Genomic DNA, 24,617 nt, shown 5'->3' with positions numbered 1-24,617 from the left:
CGAAATTCACTTTAAAGAAAGTCTTTCTACAAAACAAACCTCGCAAAATCGCTTGCCCGACGTCCATTACGGGCTATGGCGAATTCCTGTCGGGCTAAAAAAATGATGCGCCTTGGCCGTCGGGCGGAGGAAAAAATATTGTAATGTGTTTGCATTCTCTCAGATTTAGTTAGGTAATTATGTTGTATGTAATTCGGCGTCATCTTGTTAGCCATTACTATCCTCACTAACAAGTGAAACTGTCAGGAAATGGCATTAAATCCATTATTCCTTTCGTTCACGTCTGATATGCGCGCTCCTCGGCTCCGCTCTTCACGAGTAGGCTTGCTCTTGTGCTCATCAAAAAGTATATTAAATGTTTATTTATTTGTCATTTCGTTTAACCCCAGAGTCTAACATTATTCTAGCAATTCCCTTTTTCTTTCTTTATTTAGTAAGTTAACTTAAATATGTGAGAACGAAAATATATTTTTAGTGATTTGCATGAAGAGAATATGATGTTAGAAGCTTCATTTTAAGCATTTAGTAGCCGTATTTATTTAAACATTTTAATAGGTTATTTAAAAAAGTATAAGGTTTTTTTGGGTTCATTTATATTTCCTGTCACTGTGTGCAGGTTCTCTTTTGTAGGCTATGAGAGCCCAATATTTTTTTTTTACCAAAAAGGCTTAATATATGTCACGTTGCATTACAATTTAAAGTATCAATAATGTCAAAAATGTGACGTGCAGTTCGGGTGTGTGTGTATGCTGTTTAAATTAGTGTTCTGAAGTTTTGACGAATTTTATAGACTTGTTATAGTTTCTTATTCAAAAGTGACACCCATAGATTCAGGCCCACCCGGACTTAATCCATGCCCACCCATATGTCACGTTCTGCATCCGCCACTGCAACGGAGAAGCGATCACTGACACATAATCAACTGCTCACTTATAATAAACGACTGTTTTTATGAGAATACTTGCAGAGACTGTGGTATTAAAATATAGTTTGTGCGTATATCTCCTGTCAAGCCCAAACAAATATGCGTTTGCTTTGCGTGATTTTTGAAACGCGCGTTGGGCGTGGGCTTTTGAGTTTGTGCGCGTATCAAAAATCGCTTAAATGTTACTGTAAACTTTCTTATTAGCAGTATAAATAATAGTATGTTCTTATTACAGCATTTCATGCAATATTTTGCAGTTTCACCTTATTTACATTTAAGGGAATGGTCTACTCATTTTCAGTGTTGAAGTGTGTTGTTACCTTAACTGGGAATTGTTGGGTCATCCCTCTGTCATCTGTGTGTGTGCGCGTGGGCGCTGGAGCGCGCTGCGACGCTGCGATGGCGTTTGGCTTGGCCCCATTCGTTCAATGGTGCCATTTGGAGATGGAGTTGGAGGTGACCGGACACATCAGCGTTTTTCCTATTTGGGACGAGTGGTTGTGCGAGCAGGTTTGGTGGTACAAAATAAAACATAGCGCTTTTCTAAGCGGATTTAAAAGAGTAACTATATTTTATGGCGTAATAGCACTTTTGGGAGTACTTCGACTCGGTGCAGTAACACCCTCCCTCTCCCATTATGAGAGTGAGAAGGGGAGCAGACTTTTCAGGCGAGTCGAGGTGCTCCCGAGGGTGCTATTGCGCCGTGGAATGTAGTTACTCTTTTGAATCCGCTTGGAAAGGCGCTATGTTTTGTTTTGTACCACCAAACTTGCTCGTATAACTACTCGTCTTAAATAGGAAAAACGTTGATGTGTTTGGTCACTTCTAACTTTATCTCTAAATGGTACCATTGAATGAATGGGGCTAAGCTAAATGCTATCGTAGCGTCGCAGCGCGCTCCAGCGCTTACATGCACACACACAGATGATAGAGGGATGATTCAACAGTTCTTAGTTAAGGTAATAACATATTTTAATATTGAAAATGAGTAGACTATTCCTTTAAGTACTTACAGCCGTAGACCAATGACTTACAAGTGAGGAGTACATCCATAATTCGTTCCAATCCATTCCAACAAAAATATTTTAGGTCACTTTGCAGTGTCAGTCTGTGTAGATATGTTGTTTTCATTGGTTGATGCCTTACAATTCCACAATGATAGTTTTACAGCGCTTTGTGTTGACTTTACGTCCCGAAGGCAGTCGCTCTACGCATCTTCAACAAGCTTGTATGACGAAGAACACAGAAATGCGGATGACATTACAGTAGCGCGAGAGCCGTTCGAAAGCAGACTTCCTTATGGCTTCTCGATTCACTCTCGTGATACTTTGATGTCACCTGCTTGCCTGTCGGGTTTTGCAACGAAGCATGAACTCAAACAAATCTAATGTGTGCGATACATGTTGGATGACAGCGAAGGGCGCGTCTACAAACAACGAGCGCATCCCCCCCCAAAAATGTTTTCTCATCGAATCTACATGATTCACGTGGGTCACCTTTTTTGGCTTCAAAACGGCGAATTTCACAGAAAGGTGAGGGATTTTCATGCCTGATATCAACAAGTTTGAATTAAATAAAAATAAAGGTCCATACCGGTCTCACCCCTCCCGGTTCCAGGTGCGTCTGCGCAGGGCAGTCTGAGGGTCCAGGCTGTCTGGGGCACAGGGCCGAAGCTCGACTGGCTTGCTGTTTATCTCAGTGGCTTTGGTTTGCACTACAGGGGGAATCTTCCTGAAGTTCAGACTTTCATCAAAAACTCTCTCTACCAGCTGCAGAAAGCAACAACAAACAATGAAGGAGAAACAATGACAGCTGTCTAGTCAACAACACTGAAGTGCACACACTATGGGGCAGGGTTAAGATTAATCCAGGACTAGGCCGGAAAAAACGCCCCTATATGTTCAGAGCAATGATGCTCACCTCTTCCCTGGTGTCGATGGCGGAGCCCGGCGTGGTGGCTGCTGTGCTGACCGTGGTGCTGGGGGCAGTGCCGGAGGAGCTGACCGAGTCAATCTCGCCTGCCACGTCATGGATCTCCCGTGCCAGGATGGCCAGATCCTTGGCTAGGTCCTGACTGATCCTACGCACACAGGGAATTAACTTACTGGGGCTCTGTGCAATATGCCATTTAATACAACCAAATGTAATATCTTTATTAAGATGATATGCGGACAACATTCAACTTTAGGAAATAATTTAGTTTATGACTTGACAAAGTAACTGAGAAAAATGCATTATTATTTCTTTAGGGACAGACAGACAGTCAGATACAGGCAATAGGACCAATGAAAAGGTCTCAAAAAAGAATTTCTTTATTTTGAAGAAAAAAAGAGATAGAAGCAGAAAGGCATGAGGAGAGGGATGAGAGGAAGACGCAGAATCAGTCCACTGACTTTTCTGCAAACCAAGGTATGTGTATTACATGCAGAGACCAGAGGGAGGTTAAAACAAATACACATCAGGAGGTTTAAATGTACTGAATGTATCAGGATACAGTATACAGTATTATTACCTTCAATGTAGGGCAAGTTACACTAATTCACTGTTTATATGTATTTAAATGTGCCACCCTCTCTAAGTCTGTGCCCCAGTCCGGCCCCCCCATGAAAAATTGTCTAGACCCGCCCCTGTAACCAATACGTGAAACTGTCACGGAAAAGAAAGTCGTGTCAGGGGCACGTAATATGGTGGAAATACGTGACAATGTCACGCAAAACTGAGCAAAATAATGTGATATCAGGTTGATTTTTAAGGTGAGTTTGTCACTTATTTATATACAATACTGCCACCTGGTGTTTTTTTCTGGCACGCAGTGAAACTTTAACATCAGAATGTATTAATTATGGGTGTAGTAATTTTTTCCTATAATTTACTTTCCTTTTTTCAGTTAAACACAAACAAATCATTTTATATTAAATTGCTGTCATCTACAAAGGTCAATATGCCGAAGCTCTAAAACCTCTTTACCATTTAAAGTCAGAATCTGAGCTTATACACAACAAATTTGACCCTGTTAGAGAAATCCAGGCTAAAGTCTCAATCTAGTTTTTCACAGACTTGGTCACGTGTAAGATATAACATTATTCTTGATTAGCATGTGTGTAATTGTATAACCATTAATGTTGCATGTGCATTGATGTTGCATTATAAATAAATGTGCATGTGCTTGAAGCCTGTAGGGACCACCTAATGTGATTTTGTTTTTGCATGATGTTTGTTTGTTTATCTGTGCAGCCCTAGTTTCTAAACCCCCCTCTGAAGGTTAACAGGTTAATGTATAGAAAAAAATAATGTTTCCTATGTTGTTTTCTTTAAATATGCTACTGAGGCTGTGGTCTGTTGCATGAAGCTATTTGAACAACAAACTCTTAATTTTTAGAATTCAGAGTAAGTTTGGAGTCGACAAATCCAGATTAATCCAAACTGGTTTAGATCAGGATCAGATGTTGGACAATGCTTGGTTTAAACTTTGTGTTTTATCCAGAGTTTGCAAAGCCTGTGCACCTGAAAGTGAAACCAGCTTCATGCAACAGAAAATGTACTTAACAAAAGGAAAACAGTTAATAGCAATGAAAGTGTAGAGGCTGAGGAAATTGTAAACGTTTATTCATAGTCGTATGGCATGTTAATGTTTTTGCATGCGCCGAATCAACGCAAAGCTCTCTCCGTGTCGACTATTGAGGGCACTTGTCGTCTTAAATAAACCCGCGCACACACAGACGCCGCATCTAACAGTCACTCCACATAAAAACGTTACGTTGTTTTTCATTGATCTATACACTGAGACACAATAGCGCAACTCTCGCGATCGAATCGCATGCGGGTCGAAACGTGGGTTGTGATCCGTATGGATAAACTGCGATCTGTCACACCACTATTTAGGTATGTGAAAAAAAATATAAATACTAGAAAATTCATATATAATTATAACCATATGATAGATAATAAAAAGAACTTTAACATGGTTTTTAAATTATTAAAATCGGATAATTATTAAGAAAGTTATGGAATTTTTTAACTCGAAAGTTAGGGGACATTTTTGTACCCAATTAAAACGATAAAACTATGAAAAACTGTGACCTCTTCCGCTTGACCAAACACTTTAAAATATCATAACTTCCTCATTTCTTGGTCTATTTGCATAATTCAAACACCACATTGTAGGTAATTAAAAGCCCAACAAGACTACGATGACATCTTTTTAAAAGATATAAAAATGTTATTATTTTTGATTAACCACTAATTAATGAAACTGAGAGCATCAATCCACGCATATCTTTCCATATGAAATCAATGCCCTTTCAAATAAAAGCTATATTTTTATATATTAAAGAAAAATTTCATTGTTTCTTTAATATTTCTTAATTGACTAATAATGCTGGCGAGCAATTTAAATGGTCAGATATTATTAATACATTAATTGATGATTATGTTATTTATCATTAATAAATCAATAAATGCATGCATGTTGCATGCATGTATTTATTTATATGTTTGACAAAATCATGCCAATAATGTAATCTTGAGATTCTAATCCTTCGTTCTGTATGATTACTTTGAAAAATACTGCACGGATTGATGAAAACGGAGAAGTTTCAATATGATTGAATGGCCGATTCTGCTTTTGACAACAACGTCACTTGCGGATCGTAAAAAACACATGCGAATGTTACAATCAATCCCAAACTTCACCTCATTCAAGTTAAATGTATATTCTATCAAAAGTATTGGGTTTGAAACAGAAAATCCTCGCCTTCATAGGGGATTTTCATGCCAAACACGAGAGAAATTTTCCTTCGCTTATAAATTTCTTTTTACGGCAGCGATCTTGGAAATTCGAACGTGAGGAAGTAATTTATGTCACTAGTATATGGGCTTTAGAGGTATTCACAAAGCAAAGATATGACAGATTTCCTAAGTCACCAACGCGTCTGGCGCTGAATACCTGCTGGGAACACAGCCATGGGAACAAAGCGCTCGTGCGTATTACGTCATTTTGTCACATACCTACACTATTTATTACAAACGCAAAGGCAAACGTGACTTTATATATAATTTTAACGTACCGTTAGGTTGTCTTCAACTTTAGTAATGAGCATTCTCGACAGTAACAGAGAGGACTTAGCTCTAACTTACTAATCGTAGCTTTCCACATTTAAAGAAACATATAAAAACTCAGCTGACTTACCAATGACTTTGTTATCCTTTTTCACCATCTGCATAAAACTCCTTTCTCCGTCCTCTGTTTTTTTCCCTCGTTTTTCTTGGTGCCACCACCGTTCGTTACTCTAAGTGTGCGCCTACTAATTGACTCCGATAACAACATGTCATGGTAGAGTGGTTCCTCCCCAATGCGGACTTGCATTTTAATATTTTAAGCTAATAAAAAAATGTAATATAAATAAATCAAAGCCTTGTAAATATGAAGTTTTATTTTAAGAAAAGCAAAACCACTAGTACGTAATTAATACTGACGAGACTGATGGAGTGGCCCCGCCCCTGATTGGTTACTCATCTGTTTTTCCTATTTTCTTACAATTGTCGCTTCGGTTTGGGGTTAGAACAACTTTCTGTTACATAAAATGACATCCTTACCCAAACCCAACTCTAACCCTAACGTCAGGCGACGATGGTTTAAAAAGCATACAAATTTTTTTTTATAAACCAATACATTAAGTGACATTGTAACACAAACAGCAAATCTAACCCCAAACCGAAGCGACAATTGTTTAAAAATAGGAAAAACAGTTGAGTAACCAATACATGAAACTGTCACGGAAAAGAAAGTCGTGTCAGGGGCACGTAATATGGTGGAAATACGTGACAATGTCACGCAAAACTGAGCAAAATAATGCGTGACTATTTCACGTATTTTGTGAGATCAGGTACTTAAAAATATATGTGGCATGACGCAAGTATGTTATCAAAAGCAGTGCAGTGGAATTATTTTAAGTTTCCTGCCCAAAATAAAAGTATACGTAGCATAAAACTCTTACTTTATCCTTATTTATTTTCTTAAATACAAAAACGGAAACTGAATGTGTTTGTGAATAGTACAGAGTTGATAGTTACCTGGCAATCTCTTCACTGTGTGCTGTCCAGTCTCGTTTGTACTCCTCCTGTTCTCTCATTCGGTTCTTCAGCAATAATCCTCCAGGGCTGGTCGTGAGAGGAGCAGAGACACCCAGTCTGCTGATGCGGAGGGTCGTGCCTGGCCGAAGCCTGATGTGTTTGGGAGAGTTGCGGTTGAAGCCAAATTCATCCTCGGAGGTAGAGGCATATATTGGTGGTAGACGTCTCCACCTGTTATTGGCTTAAAGGAGAGAGATTTATGAGGTATTGGAGGTGGTTAAAAGTATTTACATTTACTTTGGCAGCATTTATGAGTTTTGGGCAAAAAGGCGCACAGAGAGTTTCTGGTTAAAGGACAACTTGCATCAATATTTCTTGATGCAACAAACACACTAATTCCTCTTCCCCATTGGCCCAAGGTTTTGGACTAATATGGTAACACTTTACGAACATATTGTAACACTGGTTAATGAAAGTTAACACAAACGTATAATTACAATTCTTTCACATAATTTTTTAAATCTTGGTTATTATTCAATTGTAAACAGTAAAAATAAAACTAATATAAACTAAAAATGACCAATAGCATATTTATAAATTAACAATAACATGGATTAACAATTGTTGTAAAAATACTATTAATTTTTATTTCATATATGTGACCAGTCACGGAAAGTAGGGACACAAGTCGGATCTGGGACATTTTGAGTTATTCACCGATCCTGAAAGTGCAGATTCTAAGCTTTCCAACGATGTGTAACACATGGAAATCTGATAAGATTTGGAGAAGTTGTGGCCATTTGAAAGTAGGCACTCCAAAATTCTTAATGCTGAGAAAACGGCTTTTAAAGTTTGTGCCTTTTCACCTCTCTCAGCTGCTGGGAGGGACAATAGGGCTCATTTACATCTCATTGAGATAAGCCATACCCTCTGTAAAGATCCCCCATGTAAATTTTGACCAATACCTTTTACTTTTAATTCACTGTAAAAGTTTGTGGTTAGACCTGGTTTAAGTCTGATTAAAAAAACGTAAAAATATTTTAAGTTGTGACTTATAATGCACATTTAACGGCTACACATAATTCATACGTGAGCTAAGTCATTAACATCAGTCAATTCAGGCATTATTCAAATAGCAGATGCTCACATTGCCATCTAAAAGCTCATTATAGTAATGGGGGCAATCAAAACCAAGTCCTGACCTAACAATAACTTCGGGTTTTGGCAATCGAAACCACAGTCCTGAGCTATCTAATAACAATAGGGGTTTTGGCAATCGAAACCACAGTCCTGAGTTAACAATAACTTTGGGTTTTGGCAATCGAAACCTGAGCTAGCTAATAAAAATTGCACTAAATGTTAAGGTCTACGTGTACGTGTTCTTACAATGAACAAAAAACAACAAACTTTAACGTTTATGGAAACTCACCCCATAAGAAACAGAAAACTGTTCTTGCAGATCTTGTTCCCTCCAATGAAATAAGTTGTTCGGGCACACCTCTCTTTGTCGGTGTCTTTGTGGATGTTATCATTTCCGAAGTTTGCACTGTGATTTCAATGATATCAGATTGAGCCTGTCAGAGTGCTGCTTAAGTAGCCACGCTGTTCCCTTGGGGGGCGGGTCCATAACTAAAGTATCAAAAGCCGCTGCATGTACATAAACACAGACAATGACGACCCCCCCCGCTGCACGCTAGAATCTCGGGAAAGACAACCCGTTCTCAACTGCAAAATGTAGCACTGTATATGATATTACACTTTAAATGAAACCAATCGCTCGCTCGTTCCTCCAGCAGCCAATGACTTCATTGAAAATATTGATAGACAAAACATGTAGCCAATTATATAACGTATTCAACAATGTCTGTGTGACTTTTTGTGTATGTGTTAGTCTTCATGTTGTGATGCAAGAACTGACGTCAAAGTACTGTGAGAGCGAGTCGAATTAAACTACTCCATAAGATTTCTTAAAGAGCTCTCGCGGTACTTTGACGTCATCCAACTGCGGCGCCGCATAAAGTCAGTGACACGGAACTACAGTCACGTGACTTCACGCTCGAGCCGAAAGAGAAGACAATGCTGAATAAAGTTGTAATTCTTGCTATTTTTGGACCAAACTGTATTCTCGATGCTTTAACACATTCTTACTGACCCACTGATGTCACATGGACTACTTTGATGATGTTTTTATTACCTTTCTGGACATGGAAACCGTACATAGATTTTAAATGGAGGAGACATAAAGCTCTCGGACTAAATCTAACGTTAAAACATCCTAAACTGTGTTCCGAAGATGAACGGAGGTCTTTTGAGTTTAGAACGACATAAGGGTAAGTCATTACTTACATTATTTTCATTTTTGGGCAAACTATCCTTATTTAGTAGTCACGCTGTTCCCTTTGCGGGCGGGAGCGAAAACCAAGCTGCTTATACAGTATGTAAATACACACAGACAATGACGCCCCCCGCTGCACGCTAGAATCTCCGGAAAAACAAGCCTATTTCAACCGCAAAATTTACGCTTTTAAATATACAAAAACTGCTATCTCAAACATGGAGAGGCTTCTTCGTGATATCAACTAACAGATTCTGCAATAAAACGAAAATCACAAAATTTGAAAACAAACACTTTGTTGCTCATTATCTCGAAACTTGCGCTGCCGACTTGTGTCCCTAGTTTCCGTGACTGGTCACATATTTGATATTTGTTATTAACATTTTTCATTTACAATTTTATAATAAAAGTTTTTAAAACTACGATTAACTACAATACATCAAACATTTCCATTTCAAAACCTCATTTTCAAAAGAAAAGTTATATATTGCAATTTCACGGCAGAACTCAAAGTTGTTAAAAGCAAACAGTAAATTAATAACCAATTACATCTAAGCTATGACTTTAGCAAGTGATAAAAAGGTCTCATTTGGGGGGGTGGTGTACTGGTCTGTTCAAGGTAAGGTGAAGGTGATTCATTACCGGTATGTGGTTTTATGTTTGCACCACCAGGGGGATTCAATTTAAAATTTACTGACCCTCAGTTTTTATTGCTGAGTGCTTGCATCAGCATATCTTACACCAGCCAAATTTTCAAATGATTTGTAATTAATTGACAAAACGCTACCAATGTATTACTATTACTGAATATTCCAACAAGTGAGCAATTCTGCAATTATACTGTACTATAAGATCACATGCAATCTCTTAAAAAAACTCATGATGTTTATTTATTATAAGCTGAGCTCCTTTTCATCACTGCATGCTTATGAATAAACAAGTTCACACATTCGCTAGAATGGAACGTAAAAGCATGCAAGAGGTTATCCTTTCTAAGTTTAAGTTTCTGCTGTTTACAATGTATGATATGTTTTGAATTAAATAAAAACGCCCAACACAACCACACACGTGCTCTTTAACCTTTCCCAATGGCTACATAATATTTCTATTATATTCTCCTTACCAGCAGGGGTGTTGTTTGCAGGCGCTGTCTTAGACTTGGTGTCCGTTAGCTTGGAGACACTATTGGCCCGCATGCGTGCAGTTAGCTTGTTGTCTGTGTCTTGCTGATTTGGACTCCTCAGTCCCAGACGAAGGTCCGTCTCTGATGACACATGGGTCGCCGTAGATCGGCTGACGGTCGCCTCCGAACCGCTCCGTGCTGAAAACAAACCAAGCCTGGTGCGTCGAGGTTGTGCTAGCAAGTCAAACCGTGACTAAACTACACACTACAAGTATTTCAGTAAAATTACCTCGTTCCTGATGGACAAACGCTGGTGGGTCTTGCTCCAGAGCCCTCTGGGTCTGTTCTTGTTTGATTAGCAGCTAAACTGGCCCACTGTGAAACCCAGCGAGTGTTCCCCACTGCAACAGAGTCCTCAACCAGTCTCTACAAATGAAGATGTTGCTCCATTAAGTAATAATCACTTAATCTGCTGAAAAGCCACTGACATGCTGTGTATAAGCACCATTTTTAGTGCTAAACAAAACCTAAGTGAAACCTATGGGCTATGCTGAACCATAAGTGGTGATATAGTCATGCTTTGGCACCATTTATGGTTATACAGAAATGCTATATAGCGCCATTTTAGAGGCATTTAAACAACATAATCATCATTCGAACTGCATTACATGACATATACGCTTTCTGTTTTTAATATATGAAGAATTTGGTTCCAAAACGAGATAACTCGGTTTTTAAAATTTTGGTCAAAACATGTTTATTATTATGTTATCATGTTTTTATTGTTTTATTGTGCTACTTAGTTTTTTTTTGTTAAATTAATATTAATTGAAATGCACAATGAAAATTTTTTGTTTTGGAATCAAATTCTTCATATTGAAACAAGGCACTAGCCTGGATGCCAGCCGATCTTAGCCCCGCCCACAAGATTTTGAGAACGGGAAGATCGGTCTGGGGTTTCTGCGTTGAGGAGCTACTATGCTAGACCCAAAGCTGGTCGAAACAATCAAATTGTCAGGGCGGGCTTTATACGATGATGGACAGATGATCAACAGTAACGTAATGAACCACGTCACCAAAGAGCGCGTGTTATGAATCTGTTTACAACGAAATGGCTGCCGCTGTAGAATAGGCTCCATGCACAAGCGTAGTGAAGAACTTCCGCTAATGTCAGAAGGCGGCATATCGGTTTCCGGTTTACTTCGTCTTCATCCGCATCCGCTATAAACAAACAAGATGAGTGCTGCTGTTGTACGAAAAAAGAGATATAATGTGCGTGACGGATCTAAGTTTCTAAGAGCTGTAGGTGGATCTAAGGAGCACTGCTGTGTGCCACTTTGCTCTGCTTCAAGTAGATATAACACCCATTTGAGCTTCCACTGTTTCCCGAAAGACACCAACCTTCGTGCGCAGTGGCTTCACAAAATAAGGAGGGCAGGATTTACGGTGACCCCCCACACTAAGATATGCAGTCGACATTTTCACGAGAATGACATCCACACTACTGCTAGGGGTAGACGGGTTTTAACTGTAGGCTGTGTTCTGTCGTTTAATTGAGTGGAATAACTACACTAAGGTGTCACGGGCCGGTGTTTGGGAGCGCCGATCTCGACCACCGAGTCCAGAACCGGACATGCCGTGGCCTGATGAAGACATCGAGAAACCAGTCATGGTCCCAATGGTTGTGGACCACGACTACGGGGCCAGTCGTACTGTATGTGTGGAGCGGGAGCGATATGAAGATGCGTTGAGGGAAATTGAGACGCTCAGAGAACAGCTTCAAACATTTCATCTTCAACACTCCTTTAATACTGTATTTTAGATTCCCCTAAATAAAAACTATGCCACTACCACAACAACTGAAAGCCCTTTAACCAGACCAACTGTAAGTTTTCTTTTCTCTCTCTCACACACATACACACACACACACACACACACACACACACACACACACACACATACACACACACACACACACACACACGAAAAGGATGGTTTTGAACTGACACTCATAATAAGGGTGTAATTATAACCTCATTTCACGATTCAATACATATGAGATACTGAACTCACAATACAATATTATTGCAACTTAACATATTCCCCTATTGCATTATTATTATATTCACCATTATATATTGTAGTTTAATGTAGTACTGACAGTAAAACTCTTTAAACTGGATTTTATCTTTAACACATTCATTTTAATTTTGGGTGATCAAAACAGATATTCACTATCCATGATTTATGTTGTTGAAATTTTGTATTGCGGTATTGTATTACACCCCTACTCATCACATTAAACTCATCTCCCCCCAGAAACTGCTGCCGATAGATGAGCTCTTCCTTTTCCTCACATACCTGTCCACTGGCTGTACCCAGAGGGAGTTGGGTCATAGATTCAATATCCACAGAGCAACAGTCAGCCGAATCATTGTGACCTGGACCAACTTCCTCTACTGCTTACTGGGCTCGGTCTGCATATGGATGTCTCCTGCAGCTGTGAAGGCTAGTCTTCCACACGACTTTGATGGCAGCTACAGCAATACACAAGTAGTGCTTGATTGTACAGAGCTACGGTGTCAAACACCTTCATCCCTTCTCCTTCAGAGTGAAGTTTTTTCCAACTACAAGTCCCACTGCACCTTTAAGGCTATGGTGGGCATGTCCCCTCACGGAGCCCTGACTTTCGTGTCAGCACTCTTTGAGGGTTCCATGAGTGACAGGGAGGTGTTTCGTCAGTCAGGGATTACATCACTCTTAACACCTGACATGGCCATTATGGTGGACAAGGGATTCTTGGTTGAAGGCCTTGTACCTGGGCCTGTTCATCGTCCTGCCTTCCTCTCCAAGATGGCCCAAATGTCCATTGCCCGTTTGAGGGTGCACATTGAAAGGTTAATCAGAAGAGTAAAAGAGAATAAACTGTTTGATACCACCATCCCTCTTTCCATTGCAGGGAGCATTAACCAAATCTTCACAGTCGCTTGTCTCCTTTCAAACTACCAAAATAGACCTCTGGTCAAGAAATGGAGATTATGAAGTAAAAAACTGTAGAAGGGATGCGCGTTAATTTGCATGCAATGGTCATTGCGGTTCCTTGATTAGTACTAAACTGGCTTCACTGAAGAGATGCGCAATGACTTATACATGCAAATTATCTTGCATCCCTAAACTGTAGCCATATGTTCTTCCAAAGAGATCGATAATAAAGGGATAGTTCACCAAAAAATGAGAATTCTGTCATTATTCACTCATTCTCATGTTGTTACAAACTCGCATAAATTTCTTTGTTTTGATGAACACAAAGGAAGATATTTTGAGAAATGTTTGTAACCAAACCCTTTGTGGACCACATTCACCTCCATAGTAGAAAAAAAATAGTATGGAAGTAAATGGTGTCAACAAACGGTTTGGTTACAAACATTTCTCAAATTATCTTCTTTTGTGTTCATCAAAACAAAGAAATTCATACAAGTTTGTTACAACATGAGGGTGAGTAAATGATGACAGAATTTTCATTTTTGGTTGAAATATCCCTTTAACAGTTTTTGTGTTCAATATACAGTATTCATTAGAATAAATTATCACTTTGTAAATTGTCTCTCCGATACAGTTTGTAAATATTTTCATTAATTGTGAGAACTTGAAAGTGCAACACAATAAAAAACATCTAAAATCACAGGCATGGTCATGTAATAATTTGCAGTTTACAGTTGTCAAAGAGGCACTTGTAGTGCCAGAGACATCTGCCTTTTATTGAGTACAATGGTAGTGTTTAAGTGTTAAAATACTTTTATTGCGCTTAATCATAAAAACATTTACCTTTCACATTTCATACATAACATAAAACTTTTAATTGGAAACACTACTAACACATACTGTTGAAATATTAGACATTAGGCATTACACATTTCTGTATGTAGACATAAAAATAAAACCTGTCTACATTTTCTCTGTTTGCATCTAAAACATCACTGTCTCTGTAAACTCTCTGGATGAGTACGTCATCCTCAGCCGAAACCACAAAATCACACCAATCCATTCCCGTATTAAGCATCTGGCCCTGCACTTGCCAGTAATAAGCATGGTTTTTTTTAATCTCCAATTTGCCTCACTCCATTTTCAAATATGGACAGTCTACGTAGCTTTTGACATTAGGACACTTCATCTCAACCAGCCCAAATGGACATGGCTCTGAAGGGTCAAAGATGATCCCGTCTGGAGACGCCCCCAGCCAAGGAGCGTCAGGCTGAATGACCAAACCACAGGGGTAGTGGTTGACCCTTTTAATTTGGCAATATTCCCAGATAGCATCCGCCTCTAATTCAAGCCCTCTTTTCATAGCTGTCTGACGGGTCCCTTGCAGTATCCGGGTAGCCAGACCTTCTTCAGTCTTTTCCCGGACCTGGCAGATCTCTCTGAATCGTGAGGCAGTCAGTCTATGCCGCCTCAGCTGATGCCATTCCGTACATGTGCTTTGGTGTCTGGTGGCACATTCATATTGGTGTGCCATGTCCCAGGTGACCTCCAGACTCCTAAGGTGAAGCTGTTGTGGTTGAGTGCAGACAAACATACAACTGGATGGCTGTAAGCGGTAATTCTCAAGAGGCACAGATGGTTGTGGTGGGGCAGCATGGAAGGAGGGGTTTCGCTTTGCTATTGCAGGTTGTTGGTAGGACAAGGGACTACCGGCTTGAACCTTGCCATGGGTGGAGTCGACCAGGGGAATTTCAGAGCTGATGCCCAAAGCTGCAGATCATCGGTGTGTCATCTTTAGAGAAATCTTTAAAAACCTCTGTCACCTTGGAAGTAACAATATATAGATTAGCAATACACTAAATATAATAATAATATTATAAAAACATAATGAGCAGTAACTTTAAAATTTAGAGTAAATTACTATCCACAGAATATTATGCATGGCATACAAGTCCATAATGATATGAGAACACCCTTATGAAGTCTATAATCAAGTGAGAACACCCTAATGAGGACATTATCCTATTGATTTAAATTCAATTTCAGTTTTTTTTCTTTGAAGCAGAATATTTCTTTGTATAATTGATGGGCCATAGTACATTTAATTAAAAGGGGAGGAAAAAGAAAACCAGGAAATATTGGTATACAGATTTTGGTTAATATATCATACTGTTCAGTGATATTTGCTATTGTTATAGCCCTACTCACCTGAAGGACGGACAGATCAGACAAATCTCCAGTCAGACCTTTGTAGAGTGTGCTCTTGTGTAGAACATAAAACTTGGGAAGTGGCATGTCCACAGATATTTCACTTCATACAGTAAACAGTAATGCACACCCGCGGTGTAACGGCACTTCGCGTTGTGTCGCATTACCACCTTAGATGTGCATTATTTTCAAATAATTCAAAGAGCCGGAGTCAATTATTCCGCTTATACCACGGGTACCACAAACGTTGCTCTGGTGACTATTTTTAAGACATTTGATAACAGATAATTTTCAACAGCTGTGGTATAAATTGTAATAAATAATCTACAATATTCAACATTTACCTTACACCCTCTGTTGTTGCTCTACGCTTTGGTTTAGCCGACAGCACAGCCATCTTTTCAACAGGGCCTGGCTTTATACCCTATAAAGTTATTCAGGATACAGTTAGAAGTAGTTTAGAAAATATAGTCAACAGGTCTATAAAAACTGCAAACTTACCAAAGTTCTGGGCTTGTGCCACTGCTGTTCCCCTTCAGTACAGCTTAGCACAGGAGGCACAACTGGCACATTCAGTTCCGAGTAATGTGCTGACTGAAACAGCAAAGCAACGCAGTGGTTGCATAATGCTGCTCCAGCAACACATGTGCAGCTGTGTTGCACAAGCTCCACAGGAATTGAATCTTTCAGAAGTAAAATGTCATATTAAATACTTAATTATCATAGCTTGTTTACTGTTTAATCATTTGTTTAAGACATAGTCTTGTTCATCACTGTTTACTAATTGGTTTGAGACATAGTCTTGTTTATCACTGTTTAACCATTTGTTAGGACATAATCTTGTTATAAAGATATTCTATATAGACAGATCCAAATAGATTGGATTAGATTATGCTGTATAATATGCCAACTGCATTAGATCAAAATCTATAATCGTTTATTTGAAACATTATAACCTGATACCTATAACACAAGACTGAATCTTAAACGAATGACTGAGTTGAAAACTTGAATAAGAAGAACGCATTTTACCCGGAGGGGACCAGCTATGGAAACTTACCTGCCTACAATAACTGTTTTCATTAGATTTGAGTTACATTACACATGATTAACCTTAGCCGAGTCCCCAGGAACAAGGAACACCGGGTTATAATAAGTAACAAGCTTATAACATGAACAAGAACGCATACAGTAACCCGAATGGGGACCTGCAAGGTACACTCACCTGTCAATTTTAGCCATTCGTTTCATTACGTACTCAAGAGTTATAATAAACATGAATTACCTTTGCTAAATCCCCATAAACATCACGAACACCGGGCTACTAAATTAACAAGCCTATAACTGCTGTCTTATCTAAAGTTAGCTGCACCATACACTCAAACTGTGAGGTTTCTCTGCTTTCTTCATGGACCTGTAGCACAATGCCCTGACAGTGACTTCACCTGTGCTCTGATCTTTATTAGAAACTGAGAGGAAAGCAAGTTAATACAATTGATTTTACAATTATCACAAAAAATAACGATCAGCCTGGGTTTAAATAAGGAAAAACAAGCTTCTGTACTAACGTTACAATAAAAATGAACACATCGCTAACTAGCCTAGCCGCTATCTGCTGTCACACCACATACGATAAAATACTTACCCTCATAGTTGTGCAAATAACTCGATATGTAGAGTTTAACGCCCTTGTCCCTCTTGCTTGTCGGAGCAGGGGACCAGGCATCAACAATGCGATGAGGCTAATCAGATGTGTGGATTCTGACATTGAGTCTGTTCTAAAAGATATCGACAGAGCATTGATTTTAAAAGAGGAACAGAGAAACGCGAGCAAGGCATTTGTTGATGTTTTTGCCGTCCTTCCTACGGGATTCGGCAAAACTGGTATCATGGCGATGCAGCTCGGCGTGCATGACGAGATGGATATAATTAGCGGCCGTTGCCAGCTTCTTTTTGGAAGCCCGGAATCGTGGTTGCTGAATAAGTGGAGGGACATGCTAGGCTCCAATATTTTCAAGCCAACGTAATGGGTATCGCCGTGGATGAAGTTCACCTAACGTACAAATGGTAAGAGATAATCTTACTGTATGACTTGGTAAATACTTAATGTTGTGATATAAACGAAATGTTGTAAACATAGTAGGTGTTGATGTACGTTTTCTAAGACTTAGTATAATCACAATCTTAGTGTCATTGTAGCGAAATAACTAGCAGTTCGGTCAGCCTGCAAAAGACGTAATGTACGTCACACACTCCGTTGCTCTGATTGCTCGTAGGTCTATCCAATTGAGTGCAGAGGCATTTTTCGGTTGAGACACGCCTCATAATTATAGCTCGATGGAACGGTATCAGACTCAAATTCTGTTTGGTGTTTGGTGGCTTCTAAATTCATCCCTGTTTGGATCCTAAGGAATGAATGAGGCTAGGCTAAATGCTAATACATTCACAACGCGGTTTACAAAGATTAAGTGCACGCATTGAAAAAAGATACAGATGTATAAATTAGTCTAAGTTGAGGTAAGAACATATTAAAATACTGAAAAACTGTGGTGTTTTCCTTTAAGATCAGGGGTCTTATTTATATAGTGTGGTACGCACACTCTGGAAATGTGTGTACGCTAGTTCCCACGCAAAGGTTGTGATCTATAAAAAAACAAACCTAATGGGAGAATGGGCTTGCAGGGTGGGATCTGAGGATGATTCATGTACGCACACATGCAGGTGATCTGTGATTTATAAAAAGGAACATTGCTTTGTTTTATAAGTAATTTGATAAAAATTTTTGCCGTATGCCATTTTTGACTTTTGTGCAAACGTAGACTTTTAGTAAGGATCCTATGTACAGTTTTATAAATGAGACCCCAGGTCACATTTCAGTTTATGCGTATTCAAAGTCCAAAACAAAGACTCTTTTTTTAACCTGATTCACGTGTGTGTGTAAAGACTGCCTTAACACTAAAGGGTCTTCGTTTTCTTAACTATATCAGTTCTCTGCCTACAAAGTGGTATAGATGATGAAAAACTTTAGTCTTTATTCCTGCAAGTCACTTTCCTTACACTACAAACTATGTAGGCTAATTTAACCCTGATACTGTATAATCAAAAATAACCAATAACATCCGAAACACCATGGTTTCTATTACAACTGACTGCTGCTGAATCGCAGCAAACAATTTCTGCAAAAACTACTTGACCATAAAAACTTTGCCATTGTTCCTCTGACAACAGAGCTGAGTGCAAATGACATAATATGCAAGTGAGTAAGCAAACCAACAATGGTTAAAAAAATTATTCTAAAATCACTTTATGTTTGTGTTTACCTCGGTTGAGCTAAGCTTCTTGCTAGGGCTGCACGATATATCGAAAATGTATCGCCGTCGCGATAATTGTGTATGCGATATGCATATCGCAGGGAGCTGCGATAACTTGCATTTATTTTACGTGTCTGTCATTTGAGTGTTGCGTGCTTAGATCGTCCAAATTACACCGATCAGAAGGTGGTTCCCACACACTTACTTTACTTGGGCGGCTCTCTCAAGTATATTAACAACTGTCCACGTATATTTAGCATCAAATTTTTTTTTTTTTCTGGCCGTGATAATGACATTATGCGTGCGAGCAGGTCGTGTCTTTTCTGATGAGTTCGCTGTGCGTTCGCGTGCTTTCTGTTTCTCGACAGATTAGGTGCGACGCAAAGCTCAGTGTCACATTGTTTCCTTCCATGTTCCTGAACTTGATCACAGTTGTATCCATTAGAGGTCTTCACGGAAGGACACGAGTCTATATTTTGAAAGGTCAGTCGGGTCCGAGTCGGTCCCATTTTAATTACTTCAGGTACCGGGTCTGTTTAAACCCAAGTCGATCAGAGACGGCCGTGAGGAGTCAGTCAGCGCTAACGTGCTATAGCGCATGTGCAGTGTCAATGGCCGTGAAGAGTCAGTCAGCGCTAACGTGCTATAGCGCATGTGCAGTGTCAAGCGTGCCTCCGGTTTCTATGGCGATGAAAACTGACTCTTGTTTATATAAAGTCACGGCCACGCGCTGCACTTTCTTTCTCCCATGTTTATAGTATTATTATCAATGAACCGCCTTTTTATATGTTTGCTACAAAGATGGTAGCAAATAACCAATGTTAATGCCAAGCCCATGTACTGAACGAGCAGCTAAAACTCTCAAACTGTCATTATGTAAGCTGAATCTAAATACTTTACATAGAGTATACTTTTGAATCTAAAGTAATGACAAATTAAGCTCTTTTAATCTGCAACAGAGGAATAGAAAGAGAGGCACTTTTACTGCTTCTACACAAACCTATCAACTTTATAATCTTTAGACCTGTTTATAATCCATAGACCTGCATTGTCTATCATTAATATATTATACATTTTATTGTATAAAGTTAGTCTTTCTACACCTCTCACAATGTTAATAAATCCCTTTAAAGGGGGTCATATTCACAATTCATTCAGCTTTGTTCATGTCAAAGAGAAAGGAAATAGAGTTTGGAGTAGTTGGATTTGTGAAATTAATATAAATATTCAATAAATCAAAGTACTGCTTTATGGTCACACATTACTAGTTTTTTGTCACATGTATAGCATAGTTTAATTACATCTTTAGAATATGCATTACCTCTTTATTTCATTACATATCTAAATGCTAAAATAAAAGCAAATAAAAAATAATTTCTCTAAGTAAGACATATCGCCATCGCACCCACCAACAGAACTATCGCATATTTTCTCATTATCGTGCAACTCTACTTCTTGCTGTCCTTCTGTTGCTCAGGGCGACCAGGATCCTGAACCCCAAACACCTACACATCAGAAAAAAACGAAAGCATACAGTACATAAGAAAATCAAAAGCTGCTTCATTAATCGCTGGGCTGTGAAAAATAATAATTTACAAGAAAACATGTCAGACGTGGGTTTTGCATTAGAGCTCTTCATATCAAGTTTATATTTTCACAGAATGTTCTTTACATTAAGCAAAATGATTTTATGTAAAAAACAGTAAATCACAAAAAATTACTTTAGCTGGGTTTTCACAGACCTGATCACATTTATTCTAGCTCGTAGCTTGTATTTTGTATTATATATCATAATATATGGTAAAGAAAGAATATTGAACATGCAATAATATAATGCAAGAAAGATGCATGCAGTTAATCTATTCAACCATGATGCTGAAATGACAGTATGTAAGCTGTTCTTATGGAGTCTGTGATACTCTGTTATTAAATGCAGCAACAGTCATAAACACACATCTAAGTAATAGCACACAAACGTTACATTAACAGACTTTAAAACCCCCTGAAGATAAAGTGAATAATGGAGGAGTTGATTGGTTGGCCACATGAGGACCATTATGAAGCCATTAGATTGAGATTCACAGCATGAGGCACTCAAACTACTTGATGTTCAGGATCAACACAACATTCACAATGTACTCAAGAGAGCATGTTAAGAAAGATTACAGTGCTTGCAAAGCAGCATCTCCCTTAAACATTCTGGTTAGCGTTTCTTCTAACGCTTCAAATCTTGGGCAATTCATTCTGCATCCAAATCATTCAATAATGTACAGATAGGTTAGGGTTGCATAACGATTAATCACGATTAATCTATTGCAGAATAAAAGTTTTGTTTACATCATATGTGTGTGCTGTGTATAATAACTTTGTATAAATAAATACACACACATGCATGTATATATTTAAGAAAGGTTTATATGTGTATATACATTTGTATATTTATGTATAATTTATATTATATATAAATATAAATACTTAATATAAAATATATATAGTTTTTCTTAAAATTATACATGCATGTGTGCATTTTGCAGCCCTAAATGTAGTCAATCGCAAGTGCTAAAATGTGTTGCAAATGAAAATACATGTGAATATTGTCCTACATGAGAACGTCTTAACTGATAGTTATTTATGACACATATCCCAAACTTATAAGATAATGCGAATTTGGTAATATATTGAATGGCACACTAAAAGCATAATTATTACATTCAGATTCAAATTTCTATGCTGTAAAAATAACTTCTGCCTCATCTCTAATTTTTGTCATCTCTCATCTTTAGTCATGCATGCATTTTGTATAGAAAAAAAGACTTAATTTATAACTTAATTTTGCTTCTCAATAAAAATTTTTTTTTTAGATATGAATAAAAGGAGAAGCAGAAAAAAATACTAAATCAGAAACCATTTTTGCACTGTATTTTTATGATGATCAATCTCGAATGGTAAGAGACACTGAACAAACCAAACTCATTCTAGTTTCTTTACCTTATCGATCATCCGCCGTGCCTCCTCTTCCTCAGGGTTGGGGTTATCCAGTTCAATGGTGTATGTGCCTTTATCACTCTGGTCATCATCTTGTTTCTGAGCTTTTGTATCTGTAGCACCGGGCTGAGCTGCAGAGCTCTGAACCACATTTTGTTCCTCCGACCTTTGCTTGAGCAGAAGCCGTGCAGCCGTTGGGGCGGCCGCCGCCAGGGATGGTGACAAACCCTTGCTGCCGTCTGCTGCCATGGGAACGACCTTAGGACGAGAGGGCGGCGTGGGGCAAAGTCCTTCCCCTGCCACGCCTCCAAGAAGCGGCACGGTCTGCGAAAACGAGTAGGAACGTCTTTTGCGAGGATTGTCCTCGTCATAGAACTCTATCATAAAGGCTGTACGGCTCGTGGTGGACGAACCCTCTGTTCTGACTCATGCTTGCTGCCTGTAACAAAAGACGAACGTCTTGATCGGTTACGGCAAACTTGACAACATAGCAATGCGGTGCTTTCAACTAAACGTGCGACTGCAGAGGTTAATCCAAGCACAGCTGAAGCAAAATAACCCATATGATTTGGCAGACTGCAAACCTGGCTTACTAGCTAGAGACTAACTCAACCGGAGGAGAGGAATGCCAAAGAATTAAGATGGTGGTCGTCTATTTTTTAGTTTGGTGGGCTGAAGAAACCACAGTCAGAACTGACAGGCTCTGCTCTTGGAGGCAGGAGTAACAACCACATCACCCCAACAGTTAAACAAAGCAGCTCTTCTGTATAACACAGCATGTGCTTTGAACAAGGACTGTTGGACCCAATGGCCAATTGTCAGACTGCATTTACTGCGTATAGTCCGATAACTCACAAGTAAACATTTACGATTGCACAATCGCAGCAATCAACTTTCATTGTTGTTTCAGAGTCATTAGTTTAACCCTCTTTACGATGTATCTATAGACCCATTTGAGATCATGAATTTTAATATTTGTATCTTAAAGGAATAGTTCACCCACAAATGAACATTTGGTTATGATTTACTTACTCCCGTGTTGTTTCAAACTCATTATTTTCTTTTCCCATAAAAAATAATATGAAGTGTGAGCCAGAATATCTTAAGTAGATGGTGATTAGGGCTGTCACAATGATTAAATAATCGTCTCATCGCGATTGTTTGACCTCATCGCGATGTAATTTAGATTACCACAATGATTGCATTTCACTCTGAAAAACACAAGGGGGAGCTGCAGCGCCTGTATAAACAGACCGTATCTAATGCCTCTCATTGACTGACAGTGTAAGGCGATAGTACATTGCAAAGCCATTTAATGGAAAAACGTCTCGGTTACGTATGTAACCCTCGTTCCCTGAAGGAAGGGAACGGAGACGTCACGTCGTGACCGACGAATTGGGGAACCGCTTCGCGGGTGACCTATCTACTTCGAGAACTATCAAAAACGCCAATGAACTTGGCATGCAGGTATTTGCATAATGCCGGCGCCGCCCCGCCAGGTGCGTATATAAGGCGCAGGTGCATAATACCAAATCAGCTATATTATTGCTGAGAAGCCGAGCAACAGTGCCCGGCCTGAACAGCAATGGAACAGCAAACTGTGGCGACGGGACGTGACGTCTCCGTTCCCTTCCTTCAGGGAACGAGGGTTACATACGTAACCGAGACGTTCCCTTTCAGTCGGTCACTACGACGTCACGTCGTGACCGACGAATTGGGAATCCCTACCAAAACGCCACTGCAGCTGAACCCTTCCAGTGCCTGCAAAAGCCCTCCGCCCTCCACATAAGGGGCGGAACCTAAGGCGAAATGCAGAAGGCCGGTCACTACCTGTTCCTTAACCCACGATAGTGAAGCAGCGAACTGGGAGAAGCGTCTAAACTGAGCGGAGCTAGAACACTGCGGAAGCCATCCCCTAAGAAGGTTAAATGGATGACATAAAAATATATGAAACAACCGACAGGTTGCTCAAAATAAAGTCTCTGAACAATACATGGTATGTTGAGAGGTGCAGAGCAGGCTCTGCTAAGGAAAAACGTGGAGGATTAGAACCCCACGGACTTCACACACAAATGAACCCCACGTAGGGGACAAATGTGGACGCCTAGCCTACACAGGTTTACAGAGAATACATCAGTGATAGGTTGACAGCGGATGCTCCGCAACACCAGCTATCAGGGCGGTGGAGGAGAGGCAAAAACAGTTTTTTAGACGTTTTTGCCCCGATGGCCTTCCATAATGGTGCAAATGTGCAGCACCAAAATAGAGGCTCCAAGCCGACACACGAGCCGACCCTCGGCATTCTTAACTAGTTAGTAGAAAGAACCCGAGTGGAAACCGGTTCGACACGAACACTATAGAATCTTGTGAACGTATTAGGTGTCGCCCAGCCTGCAGCTCTACAAATATCTGTTAGCGAGGAACCGCGAGCCAGTGCCCAAGATGATGCCACACTGCGTGTAGAGTGGGCACGTAAATTATATGGACAAGGCACATTCTGCTTTTGATATGCAAGGGCTATAGTATCCACAATCCAATGGGACATCCTCTGCTTGGTGACAGCTTTTCCTTTCTGCTGACCACCGTAACAAACAAAGAGCTGATCTGAGGTCCTAAAACTTTGCGTCCTGTCTATATACACACGTAGTGCACGAACAGGGCATAACAAAGCCATGG

General features: G+C 39.5%; 1 protein-coding gene across 5 annotated transcripts; it reads right to left on the bottom strand.

The window, feature by feature from the left end:
• Positions 1-1,980: 1,980 nt before the first annotated feature.
• LOC129435212 (centrosomal protein of 170 kDa-like) lies at positions 1,981-22,641 on the bottom strand. 5 transcript variants are annotated; one of them, XM_073873866.1, is made up of 8 exons: positions 18,966-18,989; positions 16,147-16,328; positions 15,990-16,069; positions 10,745-10,881; positions 10,456-10,653; positions 6,998-7,238; positions 2,846-3,005; positions 1,981-2,694 (listed from the first exon to the last, which is right to left on the bottom strand). In XM_073873866.1, exons 5-8 carry the CDS (start codon positions 10,526-10,528, stop codon positions 2,524-2,526), a joined length of 645 nt encoding a protein of 214 aa, XP_073729967.1. In that variant the 5' UTR covers positions 10,529-10,653; positions 10,745-10,881; positions 15,990-16,069; positions 16,147-16,328; positions 18,966-18,989; the 3' UTR covers positions 1,981-2,523. The 5 variants fall into 5 exon arrangements, 1 of the variants encoding a protein (XP_073729967.1); XR_012372430.1 differs by lacking the exons at positions 1,981-2,694; positions 6,998-7,238; positions 15,990-16,069; positions 16,147-16,328 and adding exons at positions 20,417-20,461; positions 21,945-22,641 and having other exon boundaries at positions 2,870-3,005; XR_012372429.1 differs by lacking the exons at positions 1,981-2,694; positions 2,846-3,005; positions 15,990-16,069; positions 16,147-16,328 and adding exons at positions 20,417-20,461; positions 21,945-22,640 and having other exon boundaries at positions 7,101-7,238.
• Positions 22,642-24,617: the final 1,976 nt, after the last annotated feature.

This window comes from Misgurnus anguillicaudatus, chromosome 12 (assembly GCF_027580225.2).
Source record: "Misgurnus anguillicaudatus chromosome 12, ASM2758022v2, whole genome shotgun sequence".
Taxonomy (NCBI): domain Eukaryota; kingdom Metazoa; phylum Chordata; class Actinopteri; order Cypriniformes; family Cobitidae; genus Misgurnus; species Misgurnus anguillicaudatus.
The sequence above is the reverse complement of the archived record's forward strand: the minus strand, read 5'-3'. Positions and strand labels throughout refer to the sequence as shown.

Excerpts from the sequence above, each read along its gene's own strand:
- LOC129435212 (XM_073873866.1), bottom strand. The coding sequence starts at position 10,528 with ATGCGGGCCAATAGTGTCTCCAAGCTAACGGACACCAAGTCTAAGACA. Across the intron at positions 7,239-10,455 it reads TGCAAACAACACCCCTGCTG|CCAATAACAGGTGGAGACGT; the intron begins GTAAGGAGAATA and ends CTCTCCTTTAAG. Across the intron at positions 2,695-2,845 it reads CCATCGACACCAGGGAAGAG|CTGGTAGAGAGAGTTTTTGA; the intron begins GTGAGCATCATT and ends TGCTTTCTGCAG.